General features: G+C 37.9%; 1 protein-coding gene across 2 annotated transcripts in view; it reads left to right on the plus strand.

Moving 5' to 3' along the window:
• SIPA1L2 (signal-induced proliferation-associated 1 like 2) overlaps positions 1-17,422 on the plus strand; it is a 104,055-nt gene that overhangs the window by 55,065 nt on the left and 31,568 nt on the right. For both annotated transcript variants that reach the window (XM_015413989.1, XM_015413990.1), the window contains 4 exons: positions 3,713-3,970; positions 8,003-8,086; positions 14,058-14,161; positions 16,383-16,486. In XM_015413989.1, the coding sequence (XP_015269475.1) occupies positions 3,713-3,970; positions 8,003-8,086; positions 14,058-14,161; positions 16,383-16,486 (550 nt within the window). The remainder of the gene's footprint in view (positions 1-3,712; positions 3,971-8,002; positions 8,087-14,057; positions 14,162-16,382; positions 16,487-17,422) is intronic.

The following is a 17,422-nucleotide window of genomic DNA, read 5'->3' on the forward strand; positions in this document are numbered from 1 at the left end:
ATTATTATTATCATCATCATCATCATCATCATCATCATCATCATCATCATCATCATCATCAATGTTGTTGTTGTTGTTGTTGTTATTGTTACCACCAATAATAATAATAGTAATAATAATAATGATGATGATGATGATGATGATAATAATAATGGTAGAATATATAGCTCATTAACAGAATATATATAGAGAATATATAGCTCATTGCTAGTATACAGTTATTTCAGTCTTGTGACACATTTTTTCATTTAACAGGAGTGTGTGAAGTACCATCAAGTTGCTTCCGACTTATGGCAACGTTATGAATGACTTCCAAAATAGTTAGCAGCCTTGCTGAGGTCTTGCAAACTGAGGCTTCCTTTATTGAGTTAATCCATTTCACACTGGGTCTTCCTTCAACTTTTCCTAGCCTTATTGTCTTTTCCAGTGACTCTTGTTTTCTCATAATGTGACAAAAGTATAATAGCCTCAGTTGGGTCATTTTAGCTTCTAGGGAATGTTCAGGCTTGATCTCATCTAGGACCCACTTAGTCTTTTTTGTGGACGATGGTATCCATAAAACTGTCCTCCAACACCACATTTCAAATTAATTAACTTTCTTCCTGTCAACTTTCTTTACTGTCCAGCTTTCACACCCATATGTAGTAGTGGGGAATACTATAGTATGAATTATTGTGATCTTGGTCACCAACAACACATCCTTACACTTAAGAATCTTTTCTAGTTCCTTCATGGCTGCCCTTTCAAGTCTCAGTTTCCTTCTGATTTTTTTTGTTTGCAGCCTCCCTTTGGGTTGATGATAGAGCCAACAAATAGAAAAATCTTGAACAATTTCAGTTTCTTCATCTTTCGCTTTAAAGGTTGTATAATTCCCCAGTAATCATTATTTTTATCTTATTATTATTTTGCTGTAATTCTGTTTTGGTACTTTCTGCTTTAATCTCCATCAGTAGTCTTTTTGGATTACCGCTGTTTTCTGCCAATAATGTGGTATCATCTGCATATCTCAAATTGTTAATGTTCCTTTCACCAATTTGTAATATGATCTCTAGTTCCTGTTCCTTTTCTGAATCCTATTTGAACATCTGGCATTTCTCGTTCCATATATGGTAACAGTCTTCGTTATAAGATTTTGAGCATCACTTTATTCACATGAGAAATTAATGCAATGATCCAGTAATTGATGCAATCTTTGATGTCTCCTTTGTAAATTGAGCATTTCCAGTCTGTCGACCATTGTTTTGTTTACCATATTGGTTGGCATATTCTAGTTAAGATTTTTATCTTCTCAGTTTCTCTGGCTTGGAATAACTATTGGTACTCTACTCCTGGTGATTCCTTTCTCCCAAGGAACAGCTTTTGCTACCTGGCATCAGTATTTATTGATACCTGTATACTTTGGACTATTACGGATTTTTAATGTAAATTTTGAACTTATTTAGTTCTGCCTGATTTAGTTTGCTAGTATACAGTTATTTCAGTCTTGTGACACATTTTTTCATTTAACAGGAGTGTGTGAAGTACCATCAAGTTGCTTCCGACTTATGGCAACGTTATGAATGACTTCCAAAATAGTTAGCAGCCTTGCTGAGGTCTTGCAAACTGAGGCTTCCTTTATTGAGTTAATCCATTTCACACTGGGTCTTCCTTCAACTTTTCCTAGCCTTATTGTCTTTTCCAATGACTTTTGTTTTCTCATAATGTGACAAAAGTACAATAGCCTCAGTTGGGTCATTTTAGCTTCTAGGGAATGTTCAGGCTTGATCTCATCTAGGACCCACTTAGTCTTTTTTGTGGACGATGGTATCCATAAAACTGTCCTCCAACACCACATTTCAAATTAATTAACTTTCTTCTTGTCAACTTTCTTTACTGTCCAGGTTTCACACCCATACGTAGTAATGGGGAATACTATAGTATGAATTATTGTGATCTTGGTCACCAACAACACATCCTTACACTTAAGAATCTTTTCTAGTTCCTTCATGGCTGCCCTTTCAAGTCTCAGTTTCCTTCTGATTTTTTTTGTTTGCAGCCTCCCTTTGGGTTGATGATAGAGCCAACAAATAGAAAAATCTTGAACAATTTCAGTTTCTTCATCTTTCGCTTTAAAGGTTGTGTAATTCCCCAGTAGTCATTATTTTTATCTTATTATTATTTAGCTGTAATCCTGTTTTGGTACTTTCTGCTTTAATCTTCATCAGTAGTCTTTTTGGATTACCTCTGTTTTCTGCCGATAATGTGGTATCATCTGCATATCTCAAATTGTTAATGTTCCTTTCACCAATTTGTAATATGATCTCTAGTTCCTGTTCCTTTTCTGAATCCTGTTTGAACATCTGGCATTTCTCGTTCCATATATGGTAACAGTCTTCGTTATAAGATTTTGAGCATCACTTTATTCACATGAGAAATTAATGCAATGATCCAGTAATTGATGCAATCTTTGATGTCTCCTTTGTAAATTGAGCATTTCCAGTCTGTCGACCATTGTTTTGTTTACCATATTGGTTGGCATATTCTAGTTAAGATTTTTATCTTCTCAGTTTCTCTGGCTTGGAATAACTATTGGTACTCTACTCCTGGTGATTCCTTTCTCCCAATTGTTTTGAGTGCAGCTTTCACTTCACTTCCTAAAATTGCAGGTTCTTCTTCAAAAGATTCTTCTTGGAAGGAATCTGTCATCCTTTCATCTCTTCTGTATAGTTCTTCAGTGTGTTGATCCCATCTTTATTTAGTCCTGTTCAGTTAATATATTTCCATGCTGTTCAGCGTGCCCAAATGTGCTTTAAATTTCCCTTTGTTTTCTTGGATCTTGTGGAACAGGTCTCTTGTTCTTCCTTTTTTGATGTTTATTTATTTATTTGATTTATACCCCACCCTCCCCACCAAAGGGAGGCTCAGGGCAGCTGTTGATGTTCTCTTCTATTTCTTTACACTGGTTATTATACTAGTTCTCTTTGTCTCTCCATGCAAGTTGCTGGAATGCTGTATTTAGACTTCTGGTTCTATTTCTGTCACCTTTTACTTTTGCATTTTGAATTTTTTAGCAATGTTAAGAGTTTCATTAAAGCTTTTCATCTCTTTTGGCTACAGGAATTGTCTGGGCACATTCTTCCTTGATAATATCTCTGATTTCGACCCATAGTTCTATCTGGTCACATTTGCTTGAATTTAGTAATGCAAATCTGTTCTTACATGGTCTGTAAACCCTTCAGGAATGTTGTTTAGTGTATTTTGGCACTATGAATATTTTGGTCTTTTTCTTCATCTTTATTCTAGTTTTGATATTAACAATTCATGGTCTGTACCACAATCAGGTCCTTGTCTTGTTTTAGCAGACAGAATAGAGCTTCTCCATCTTTTGCTTCAGATTATGTAATCTTTTTGATTTCTATATTGGCCATCCAGTGATGTCCACGTATACAACCATATGTTTGGTTGCCTGAAACATGTGTTTGCAACGAACAACTTATTGTCTTCACAGAGTTCTATGAGTCACTCTCCTGCATTATAAGCACATCTTATTTAGATGTGTGATCAGTTTCTTCCTCGTAGAAATTGATCCATATTTCTAAAATATGTTCTCTGGTTACTTGTTTCAGTATGCAATAGGCAATATTCTATATGTATTTGAAAGGAAATACTATGATTCTTATGATGGAAAGTATTTCTTCGGTCCTCAAAATTGTTATATTTATGTTTACTGCAGGGGTTGCTCAGAACTTTGTCGAATCCCCATGGTGGAATACAAACTTGATAGTGAAGGCACCCCATGTGAGTATAAAACCCCTTTCAGGAGAAATACTACTTGGCATCGGGTGCCAGCTCCTGCTGGGCAGCCCCTCTCTCGTGCCTCTCCAATCCTAGGGACATCTGATAGATTGCAGTGCCAGCAGCTTCTCCAGCAGGCGCAAACAGCCATTCCTCGCAGTACTTCATTTGATAGAAAGCTGCCAGATGGTGCAAGGTAATACACTTTGTGTGTTAATTTCTGGCCTTTTCCTACGTGCTTTACTAGTAAACTTTCCTAATCTTTGGTGTCAAGTTATTTTTAAACCCTTAAAAATAGTCTTTCACGCACTGTACAATTTCTGCAGAGCTTTGAGCTTTAGAATGTGTACCAAACTGAGACCAGGGTTTGCCTACACTAATCATTGTTGAAACATCCATTGCCATGGATGATGGAAGGCAGATACTATTAAAACTCATACTTTACCCTGTGTTTGTGATGGAGTACAAAAGCTGTTGAGCTGTTCTGCCATCATCTAGTGACTGACCAATGCAAAACCATAGATGAATAATCAGCATTTAAGAAAAAAAGAAGGCCAATTGTTTGTAGTTGAATAAAGTTATCTTATTACAGGCGCTCACTGCAGTTTACCTCAGCTAATAGGAAATTGTCCATTGAGCTTAATAGTATTGAATTGCAACTGCTTTTGCGAAAGAATTTTATACTTTATTTGCTTGCCCCTAGCACTGGGTCAGTTTGTAATACCACCTAAAGCCAACTGCCATATCTTCTGCCTTTGCCTAGGAGCCAAAACAGCTAATCTTCCATGCCTGCTTGAAAGCAATCTCATGGGGCTTCCCAGTTGTTGTTTTTGAGACTTCAAGAAGCCCTTACAGGGCACATATACATGGCTTGTTTTGAAAGAGGCCTGGGTGAGCAAGAGGGCAAGGAGGATTAGGTGCTTTGGTCTCAGGCAGAGGTGGAAGAAGCAACTGGTGGAGAAGAGTGGAAAAACAGGCTGATGATAGGTGGGCTATATCTGCCCCCAAATCTACTACCCCCTTTGATGACCTTGCTGTAGAGCCACCCTTGCAAATAACAAATGGTTTATATTATCAAGAATTACTGATGACCTTGCTGTAGAGCCACCCTTGCCTGTAGAAATGCAAATAACAAATGGTTTATATTATCAGGAATTTCATATAAGACTAACTTCATTTGAACTTGCTACTCCTATGTACGATTCAAGCTTCTTCTTTAAAATATGCTTCTGCAAATCAGCCACTCGATTCCCTATTTGCAGGGTGGGTATCTTACAGATTTCATTTTTGGTGGCTATTTTTTTCCGTCTCTCCAGTGCAAGAGTACATATCTCTCCTGATATGTTCCTGTTTCTTTGAGACTAATAACCTGCTCAAGATCATATAATTTGCATTAAAGATAGATAAATAGATAGATAGATGGATGGATGGAAGGACAGACAGACAGACAAAGAGATAGTGTTTTTTTACCATAGTAACTGGAATCCTTGTTAGCCTGTGATCATTTCCTTTTGACAAAATCAGTGTTTATGCATTTAGTTCTGTCTTTTTTATCTTTACCAATCAATTTATTAGTGCTGAATGAATTATGGTAATTCAAATTGCCACTATACTTAAAGTCACTTGGGTTATAATGCATGGATTTCTTTATTCAGATGTTTGATTTACTTTCCTATATAAAAGTACTTACCATTTTTGAAAGTTTTTTGAAGTTAATGTTTAAAAATTTGCTTTATAGCAGTTGATTTTGTTTCTTTCATAACTACTACAAGATAGGTGGTGTGTCATGTGTTTTGGTAGTCCTTTTAACTGTTCTGCTTTTGTTGCTGCTGTTCCCTGGCAACCTTCTACTTGGCAGTAGGGTTGTGCAGGGGGGGAAATGGGTATTTTTTGGATTCAGGTATAACGAAGCTGAATTTTTTGGTATTCCTGAATATACCCAAATACCAATCCTGGTAATATATTGATAGCTAGAAATATTCGGGAATACCGAAAAATTCATCTCCATTATATCCTATGGGGCCATTGTAGTTAATGGAAAAATCTTCTAAGGCGTATTCAGTGGGTTAGGGGGTATGGAGTTTGAGGTAAAGGCACCAAATTTGTATTGTAGCTGCTGGAGATCTCCCCAAAAGAACCCCTAAGTTTGGAAAAGTTTGGACGAGGGTCCAATACTAGAGGCATCCAAAGAGAGGGTGCTCCATTCTCCATTGTTTCCAAAGGCAGGCAGATAAAACAACAGCCCAGCAGTTTCTCCCAGAGAATGTTTGCAGTAGAAACTAAGTGAGGTGTGATGTGAGGGGGCATGTTTGCAAGACCAGCAGCAGAACCAGTGCAATTGTAATAATATGATTGTTTTATCTTGTTTTTAATCTGGTTTTATATGTTTAATGTATCTCGGCAAACAGTGCTGCTAAATGTAAGCCGCCCTGAGCCCGTTCGTGGGGAGGGCGGGATAGAAATCCAATAAAATAAATAAATAAATAAATAAAATAATGTGCTCACCAGAACCAGTGCCACTATGGCAGTCCCAAAACCCAACAAGACTAAGATCAAATCTGAGAATCTCTGAAATATAAGGGGCATGTTTGCAAGGCCAGCAGCAGAACCAGGGCAATGTTGCCAACCTACCTATCAACAGAAACCAGTGCCAACCTAACTGAACTCAGTGCTATTGTGGCAAGTGCCACCTCGACAGGAGGACTGATGTCAACTTAAGCACAAAATCATCACAACAATACACAGAAGAATCTCAAAAAAGAACAAACTTCTGTGATTAGCCAAAGAGCAGTGTGCCCACCTTTACCTGTAATTCTATTGGCCAGTGCTCCTCCCCCCTCCTGTCCCTGAGAAAGCAAGCTAGTAGTTGGGCTTCAAGTTTGAAGCTCACAGCAACAACAGCTTTGCAAGCTGCAATGCCATTTGCAAATGCATTGCAGTGATTGGCTGTATGTAAGGTCCCTCTTCCCCCTCCGTTCTGGAAAGCAGAGCAAAGGGTGAGAAAGAGACAGAAACAGTGGAAAATGCATCCCTTTAAAGCTTAACCCCCTGGGAGCCTAATTCAGTTATGCCAAATTAAAGCCGAATAGTTTCAGTTTTTATTCAGCATTCTGTATTCGGCAGCCGAATCAGATCAGAGATTTTGATTCAGCTTGCCAAAAACCTAAAAAATTCAAAAAAGGAATTTTTTCAGGGTTTTTTTGTTTGGCTTTACCGAATGCACACCCCTAGTAGGCAGTACGTAGATGGATAGAACTTTACTTTTGCAATATAATAGGTTGCAGCTTTATATGGTTCTTACATACACTTCTTTATCTTGTAAGAAGCTTTAATCCTAAACTGATCTCTTTTGCTCTATGGGAGAGCACACCTCTCTCCCATGCATGTGCATGTACATACATGCTCAGACTTACACTCACCAGAGTTTATGCCATCTATGATGAGCACCAAGTTTGTTCCCTTAAATGATACTAAAGCATCATGCATATGGGATGATAGCTGTTGAAAAACAAACCCCCCTCCATTTGATATTGTAATCCTTGTGAGGAGGCACCACATGAATTAGCCAAATCATGTGTTAAGCTTCCTCTCTATGGTCACATCATCAGTCTGATCTACATCAAGTGTTTGCCTGTTACAAATACTTTGGCAGCATATGAAAGCATTGTCTTAATAGAAAAAAACAAAATATCTTAATATCTGAAACCAAACTTCATAACATATAGGGAGCTTTGCAGGTTGTTTTCTTCATTTAGGTAGATTTTGTGCAGCATGATTTGAGTAGCCTTGGCATATTTGGGAAGGGAAGGAATTAAAAGTGAAAATTGTGAGAGCAGAAGTAGATCCCTAAAAATACTGGCATCTTGGGACACTAGATTGACATGTCTACAGATATTTGTCCAAATAAAAGTTCATGTATAAAATTATGAAATAATTTCTACTAAATATTGACATAACTTGCTTGTAATTAAATGCATTAAATTCTCATATTCTTTACTGAGTGCTGGATTATGACAACTGAGTGTAAAGTCTATACCATTTAAATAATGGTATAGTTCCAAATAAGATATCCCCAAAGCTTAAATTTTATTCATATTCCTAATTTTTAATTGCATAAATCTTTAATGAACTCCATTTTTACATTTTATTTTGTATGAAAATGCCATCACAGTTGTTAAAATACCACAAATTTCACAATTAATTTTAATAATTCTGGTCAATATTTCAGAAGCTCACCAAGCAACCAGTCATCCTCCAGTGACCCAGGACCAAGTGGGAGTAGTCAGTGGAGGCATCAAGTGGGATATGATGGGTACTTGTTTCTTTACATCTCTGTTTCGTTTGTATACTTCATTGACTTGGTTCCCAGAGTGCATTTCCACGATGGAAAGATTTCTGTCAGCAGAACATGACTTTCTTGATTTCTCTCTACTGCTGGGGGACCCCAGGGGCATTTTGGGCTACAGTGAGAGGGAGGAGGTAAGAAGGGTCGTAGTCTGTTGATGGAAATCTCTCAGCGGGAATGCTCTGTAGGATCTAACTATTGCTTGTATAAAATGTTATTATAGAATGTCAAATTGTTGTTACTGTTGTCTCTATAAAGGAGACCCAAGCTATTTTCAACATATCAGCATAGATTAGAGAGTTACTTCACACAAACTGAATTAGAGGTTTAGGATTATTGAGTCCCTAATCTCTACAGGAATGGTTGACCAGTTAAGAATGGTCTGTGCCCAGAAGCTGATGGAGCCTGACAACCCTCAGGAGTTTCCTGTTGATTTTGCTGCTGCTCCTGTTGCAACCCTGGTCAAGATCTATAATATGGAGAGACCCACAGGGTGTTTACAATCATTTCTAAGCTTCTTTTCTCACTGGCTAGGTTTGCTTACCTGTCGAGTTTACCAGGTAATTTGGGGCAATCAAACAGCTGGGAAGAACTGCTAGACAGCAGGAAGATGTTAGACAAGCCTGGCCAAACATAGGGCCTATTTTAAGCCTATTCCATGGTATCGCCATCTTCTTCATTCTAGACCCCACAGATATCAGCTTGAATTCTCAGCAGCACACCTTCCACATGAAATGGCTCACATTTTTTCTACTTTGAACACAACTTTGGGTATACAGTTACAGGATATTTTCTTAGGCCACTAAGTTGCTTTTGCTTTGGGGCATTCCATGCCAAATCCACAAACATGGGTTGCATCACTGGAGGCATTGTCATATCCCTCTGAAAATGTGTACAAGGTCACTTTTTCCATAAAAAGAGGAGTTTGTTCTTGTTGCCATTCTTGTTGCATTTTGAAGCTCAAAATATCTTTTAACATATAGTCTGATAAACCAAAATTAGCAGAAATACAGCATTCATTGATGTCTTGCTTCTATAGGAAATTTCCATATTTTCAAGAGTTTCTACACCCATTATGTGTGCAAGATCCAGTAATGAGTTCTGTTATGTGGATTTATTTACTAGTGATTAGTTCACCAGGCAAATTTCATTGTGACATTTCCATATACACAATTGCTCGAGTCCTGCAGACCACTTCTGCTGATGGAAAGGATTTCTGTCAACAGAGTATATTTTCCTTGCCCTCCCCATCCTCTTGAAGCCTCAGAAGACTCCCTCAAATGCTGCTCTTGTGGGACAGGAGGCTCATAAGAACAGCATGAGTGGGGAGTTGGAGGTGTTTAGCAGGAGGAGGCAAAAATCAGCACCCCTTATATTAGCAGAAAATTTTTGTGGGACTCAACATGATATTTTGGATGGCCAAAGTTCTGAAAAATGGAAAACTATCCTACTCTTGACCCATGTCTGTGCAAAGTACTATAATGTTCAACATTCAGTTGTTAGTTATTTCAGGTTGTTTAGCAACTCCCCCAAAATCATCTTGGTAATCCAATCCATTGGCTTGGCTGACACCTAGAATTTCTGTGGGCACAAGGGAGTTATTTTTGGTCCTATATTTTAAATATACATCAATATTAGGTGTGCACTAGCTCTAGACCTAGTATATCATTGCTAATTATTGGGAATATATAACATAAAGACATCTGAATGTGTAGTACACTTTTGAATTAAATAATGTGAATTAGTAACGTGATGTTGAACAAGTCACAGATTTACAAAAACAATCTGTAGAAACTTTTCAATGCACATAGTAACACTGCAAAATTTCGACAAAATCCATGACTATGATGCAGCTTTTGTGTGCCAAGTATTGATTTGTCATAGAATGACTACTGGTTGAGTTCCAGTTATTGCCGCTGACAGTGTACTTGAAGGGATGCAGCCTTCTGCTTGAAATTTATGAAACTAACTGGGTGACCTCAGGCCAATCTCTCTCTGTCTCCATCTATCTTAGAGGACATATTTGCAAATAAAATGGAGAGTCCTTGGAGGAGGGACAGCAGCGCAGCACAGTTTCCAACATTTGTGTATAAAATTGGTCTAGAAAACCAGTGACAATCTCACTTGCATCTTGGTTGTAAAACTGAAACCACCATGACTGTTGATACTTTTAGATCCAGTTTTGTTCTTGGATGTCCTGGTGATGTGGCTCAAAGTACATTTTACCACTTTTGGATGGTATACTAACTGTCCGAATATCTTGAAACAATGTGATTTTGCCATAGCTATTTATGGTTTAGTACATCCGTATTTGACCACTGCAGTGGTCAGCAGTCTATGAATATTCATCAGAAACTGCAATAGACTTAAAACATGGAGGCATGATTGGTGACCAGTGCTCACTGTATGGGTCACATTTTGCCAGTTTTGAAAATCTTCTCTGGTTTCCAATTTGTTTCTTAGTTCAATTCAGACTACCAGTTTGACTCATAAAGGTAGGAAGGAATAACTTCTCCTGTATGAGGCTGCCTAGTGTCTAATATTGCTTTCTGAAAAACTGTTCTAGATGTCCCTTCAGCGGTTTACCAGGTCTCAGCTAGAGATTGAAATTTTTCCTCCCGCCCATCCTTTCCCAAGGATGTTCACTAGGCTTTCTTTTAATTACAAAAATAAAACCATTTTATTGACCAAGGCTTCTAACTATACATAGTTATTTGACTGTTGCTTTTTACTTCTGAGATTAGGTTGTGTGTAGGGATGGGCACAAACTGAACCACAAAGCAAAATTGTGGTTCACAGACCAAAGTTCAGGATGGGTCTACCATCCTGAACTTCCACAAACTTTTAAAGCCATTTGTAGTGGTTCTTGTAGCCATTTGTAGTGGCTGAAAGCTTACTGTTCCCTGTAAAAGCTGCAAAAACAGCTGAGCGATAGAGAGCAGCTTGCTCCCCATGGCTCAGCTGTTTTTTGGGCTTTATGCAAACCCTGTTTAAAGGGACTGTGGTCCCTTTCAATGGAGTCTGCAGGGCCACAAGCCACGAACCAGTTTGATTCGTGAACTAACCTCCTGATTCAGTTTGTGGTTTGGCCATGAACCATTTTTTTTCCAGTTCGTGCCCATTCCTGGTTGTGTGATGTGCCCAAGCATTCTACTTGATTTTACACTTAACATGATCTAAATTCAGGTGGGTAGCCATGTTGGTCTGAAGCAGCAGAACGAAAGTTTCAGTCCAGTGGCACTTTTAAGACCAACAAAGTTTTATTCTGAGTATAAATTTTCATGTGCATGCATGCTTCTTCAGATACACTGAAACAGAAGTCACCAACCTTTACATATAGGTAGCATGGGAGGAAGATGCTCCCAGAAAGGGCCAATTGGCGTCAAGATGTATAAGTAATTGTGCAGTAAATATAGCTAAGACTGGATGGAGGCTGTAAATTGGTGATGATGCATTGAACTGTTTTTAGTACCAGAGCTTGCAGTAAACCCAAATGCCAACTTTGCTGCCATGAAAGCTTGCACCAGATGCCAACTTTGTGTGCACACAAAATCTTATACCCAGAATAAAACTTTGTTGGTCTTAAAGGTGCCTCTGGACTAAAACTTTCTCAACCTATTTTTGGTGCAGGTTAGCTGTACTTCAAAAGTTGTCATCTTATGTATCTCTGTAGGTCACTGCCCTTGGTAAAGCACCCCTAAGAGAATGTTCATAACACCTACCACTAAAGATGTAAAATTTCTGGAAATTTTGAAGCTCAGGAAAAAACCCATTTTTTTCCGGGTTTTTTGGGGGGGAAATGGAAATTTTCGGAAAAATTGAAAAAATGCTACATTAGCATTTCTTTTGTCTTTTCTAGATTGAAAGTCATTCTGTTACTTTAGGAATATAAAATATGACTATGGACATTTTTACTTGGCATGAAATTATCACAACTAGCATATTAAAAATATAGTGTATCCAAACAATTATTACAAACAGAATACCCACCCACATGCAAAAACAAAACTGAAACTTTTTTATTTTTTTCTGACAATCACACCTCCTAAAGGAAGAAACACATCTTGTTCTTGCATTGGAGAGTTCAGTTTGTAACCTAGGACTTGCTTGTCCTCAGTGCACAGAAATTAGATCAATCTGATACCATATATATATATTTTAGAAATTATTTGGAAAATATTTGAACGCCTTGTCTTAAAATATTTTATTTATCATGTTAAAACCAATCTTTCCATAATCATTTTTTTTTCTTTTCTTTTTTCAATTTTTCCAATTTTTCGGAAAAAAATAAAAAGGCTTCAGGAAAAAAAACGGGGGGGAAACGGGTTTTTTCCGAATTTTTCCATTTTTTTTCCGGGTCTTCACATCTCTACTTACCACATAGGCGTGCAGGTTGAGGGGGTGGATGCAAGGACCAAGAAGGACCAGTTTTGGGAGGGACCATGGCTCAGTGACAGAGCATCTAATTGCATGCAGAAGGTCCTGGCTTCAGTCCCTGGCATCTCCAGGTAAAAGGATCGAGTAGGAGGTAATGTGAAATATCTTTACTAACAGACCCTATAAAGTGGCTGCCAGTCAGCCTAGACAATACTGAACTTGATAGGCCAATAATCTGACTCAGTGTAAAGTAGTTTTATACATTTGTATGTATTTTGCAAATAGATAATAACTGAGCAATTAATTTGCATCCTGCAGCTAAAAATACTTTTGAGAAGCACAGTTAAAATGTATGGCTGTCTCCTCCTGTAGTTTATTAAGATAATCATCATCAGCACAATTTAGTTGACATCATGATACAAAGGTGAAATCCTTTTGGAGAATATTGAAGGGATTTACACACACACATACACATGCAAAACTGCTTTATATTGAATTGGACCTTTAGGCAATCTAGGCCAGTATGTCTACTCAGACTGGCAGTGGCTGTCCATGGTCTCAGGTACAGGTCTTTCACATCACCTACTATCTGGAAATGCTGGAAATGCTGGGGATTGAACCTGGGACTTCCGCATGCCAAGCAATTGGCTCTGTCAGCCACAGCCCCTCCCTCTAATTGAGTTTTAGTTCAGTTCAGTACCTTTATTGGTATAGAGAGTTTTAGTTCAAGAAAACTACCCAGAATATTGAAACAGATTTGCTCTACTGTTACATGTGCCTGTTCCAGAGTGTTCTGTAGGTGGAGTTTAGAGCAGGGGTGTCAAACATGTGTCCCAGGGGCCGGATCAGGCCCCTGGAGGGCTTTTATCAGGCCTGCAGTGGAACTGGCTGTCTTCTGCTTCTTCTTCCAGTTCTGCTGCTGCTGTATCATCATAGGTTTGCAGCTTACAGATACACACCTGAACAGCATACTCAAGACTGCAACAGCACAGACATTTTGGTGCAATAATTCAGACACTGTTAAATAAACAAAATATTGCAAGAGTGCTAATGTTTTAAGCATGTTTTTATTTGAAGTAAAAAAAAACGTTTTATGTTTGTGTCCCTTATAAAGTTTATATCTCCGCTACCTGGCATTACATTTTATGACACACATGGCCCAGCCCAACAAGGTCTCATTTATTCCAGATCCGGCCCTCATAACAAATGAGTTCAACACCCCTGGTTTAGAGCATAGTAAAAATAATTGCTCAATTCATATATACATGCAAGGGTAGAAATTTTTAAGCATTAAATTTACTAGACACTAGAAGAAGCATATTAACTGCAGGATTTTAAGGAGAAATTATGACATGTTCCAATTATTTCACACGTCTAAGCTCTTAAATAAGTAATGTTGAATTTAGCAGAATAATTTTTGAAAGGCTCATGGACATGTCTTGCGCTTATTAATTCACCAGCTGAAAATCCTGCAGTCATGCTAAAGAAAAACTTACTTTCTGAATATAATTAGCTGCTTTCACATGGGGAAAAAAGCATCTTGATTTCTCTTTGTCACAAGGTGCCAGTCCCCATTACTTCATGAGCATCAAGGTTCGGGTCCACTGGAGAATGAAGGAGGCAGAGAACATGAAGAACCTTTGGAAGGGGCCAGACATCCCAGTGGTAATGAATAATCTTTCTAAACTGAATGGTCATTTTTGCTTAGCCTGTTTTCCACTTGTATAAAAGTCTGTATCATAAAAGACCTTAACAGTCTGATATCTTAAAACATCTTTAAAAGTAAAACATGCAGCACCTCCTAGCTTAGAAGCACAAGAGTACAATCAAAATGCCTCATTGAATCAAACTGAGGAAACAGTGATGGCTTTTTACCACAAGGCACAGACCAGTCTTGTTGCTTTTAAAATACTCTGTGGAATGATATCTGGACTTTGATTTTAAAGAATTATTTCTGTCATATGAGATCCATACAACTAAATGTAAATTTACATATTTGTAGTAATACTGAAAATATAGGTGCATCCCTAGCTAAATCATGAGATTCATAGTTAACACAAAACATTAATTCTGAATTTGTGGGAACTTGGGAACAATGCAGTGACATGAACAGGTGTTCTTAAGTACAGTTTATATCTATCAAAATTTGGAAAGATTAAAAAAAAGTCCCCCCTACAAAAATCCTTGTACTTCTCCTTTGCTTTTTCTCTTCTTATTGTGTTACTAGTATGTGTCTTTTGTGTTACTGGTATGTGTCTTTCTCAAAAAGTTGTAGGCATTCTTGCACACACCCATATTCCATCATTTTCTCCCACAGCCCTTCACTCCCTGCACATTCCAGTGCTTTCTTGCCTACACATGTACACAGTCTTTTGTGCAAGTATGAGAGTCTCTCCTAGTTTATATATTACAAAGCAGTGTGGCTGCTGTTTCATCGAGGCTTCCATGCTGTTCCAGTAATGGTCTGATTCACTAATCACATAGAACATATGTATGTTATGTCACACATCTGTAATCGCTGGCAAGCTGGCATGGTTATGCCCCATCTAATCTTTCAGTCCCATATAAATCCTGGATTTAGCATCGACTGAAGGGGAAGTGTCAGCTGTGCTTTCTTTTAATGTCTGTATTGATACAGTGCACCTCTCACTTACATTTTTTCATGTTAATTTCTCACAATGACCTTCTGTCACCCAAATATTATCTTCCTCATTTGTGTATTATAATTTATCTGTATGTATGAATGTATATATGTATGTATGTGTTAAATAATATATTATAAATGTTATATCTTTCCATTGCCTGCATGTACAAGGATCTAACTCTGTGAGGTATAACCCAAGTTGACCGTGCCAGTTGAGGGCAGAAGCTGCTGTAAACTGCTGCTTGCACCATTAACTTGCATATTGCAGCGCCTCTTCCTCTTCCTCCTCTGTTTGCTAATCCATGTTTAATACTTAAATGTTCGAGATGACTAGTGGTGAGAAGTCTGGTTGTTCAGACCTTTTGTGTGTGCCTGGTCCATTAACCTCTAAGCACGTATGTCTTTGCATTAGCTGTTCTTGGCAAAACAGACTAATACATACCCATTTATCGACTTTATTCCCTACTTTTCCCTCCCATCTTTTTCTCTCCCCATCCTGCACCTCTGTGGTCTTTGTGGGTTTTTTTTTTTGGGGGGGGTAGCAATATGGCAATGAAATGGTGACAACATGAGCATCCCAACTACTTGGGGATGCAGGGACTTGACTATGCATATGCAATTAGTTTCCTTTTGTTGGTGAATAATTTTAAAAGCTGCTCTTTTTACAAGTTCCATCACATTGTCCTGCAAACTCTGAGATGCTGCCTTTAAAGAATACCATTTATCCTCTTCCCCTCCAGTAATTGCCTTTTTTACATCTGCACACCAAGAGAGAGCTCAGAAGTAGAATAAGGAGTTGCACATTGATTTCACATAGGGTTTCTGAGAGCTACAAAAGAACCCAGACAAAGATTCCCAATGCCCCCCCATGCAGACCTAATGCAAACATCATGTGAAAACAAATCATATGACTTGCTGGGCTCCATGGAAACCAGATTCCACCTCCTCCCCCAGTCCACCCACCCCTCTTGGTAGCCGTTCTTATTCTGCTTACATTTGTTTCATGTGACTAATACTGTATATAGATGTTTACAAATTACTTCTTACTTCTCCATCAGACATCTCATATTTTAGTATATCACATAGCTTTTATTAACTTATCTTAGTGGACAACAATATGCTGTCTTATCTGGAAATTCCAAAGAATTTCTGTATGTCAAACGTGATAGCATTAAGTTGTGAGTTCTTTGTACAATGTGTTTTGTGTTTTTAGAAATTAAAACACATAATTATTTATGGCAGAAACCAAGTGGCATGCACCATCTACCAAAGTCTTGAGTTCCTATAAAGACCGGGCTTTACAGAAAGAGAACAGTGGCAAGGATTCACCAAACAAATTTTCTCATGTAAGTCTTTTTACTTAGGGTTTCCCAACATAGGAATCTTTCTCGTATGAATGTGCACACATAGACTGGAAGAATTTGCAAGAACCTGGTGATGACGAAGCCACCGACTTAATTGAAAGTATTATCACAACCTTAGCATATAGAGATGGGAAACAGAGAGACTATTCTGTTTCGAGAGGCAGGAGTTGCTAATGGAAAGAAACTTATTTCTGTACTTTTCTACTGACCACTCTTCTTCTTTTTTTGGCATTATTTTTCATGCTACCATCTTGGCGGACTTTAACAAATGGTAATTTGCACAAAATGAAGAAGTCTTCCAGTCCCTGGGCAAGGAGGCCAGTCATTTATATCTGCCCACATTACAAATGTAGATGACAGTGTCTGACAATTTTCTAAATATTATGCACAACTAATAAGCATCTCTAATTCAGAAGTGGTTTCAAGTGTTTTTTCTGGCAGTGACCTAGAAACCAGCAAATGCCCTTTATAATGCACTTGTTTTGAGGTCACTGAGTAGAGTAAAGCCTCACTAATGTAAGCATTACTCCAGTATCTGATTAGAACTTGATTTACATTGGCTTGCTTATTCCTTAGTATGTGTTTCAATTGTATTCAAGTGACATTCATGCTTTTCCATCTCTTGTCATATTGTGAGGAATAAACATCTACTTTAATTACCAGTGATTGCATATTTTATTATTTAGGCAAAATTTCACCTTTAAAGAATGCATCTAATTAGAATTTTGTTGTGATTGTTCTTGTTAATTTTGGGGGCGGCGGTGATGACCTGTTGTTAAGAAACAATTATTTGCAGCTGAATTAAATAATGTGAGAATTGAAGTGTGAGAATTGGAAAATAGAGCCTGTTGTTGCACTAATATTAATTTTGTGGTAAATTGATGTAGGAATTAAGCCAAGCCATATTCTCCTTCTTTC

This window comes from Gekko japonicus, unplaced genomic scaffold (genome assembly GCF_001447785.1).
Source record: "Gekko japonicus isolate JY-2015 unplaced genomic scaffold, Gekko_japonicus_V1.1 scaffold2174, whole genome shotgun sequence".
NCBI classification, from domain to species: domain Eukaryota; kingdom Metazoa; phylum Chordata; class Lepidosauria; order Squamata; family Gekkonidae; genus Gekko; species Gekko japonicus.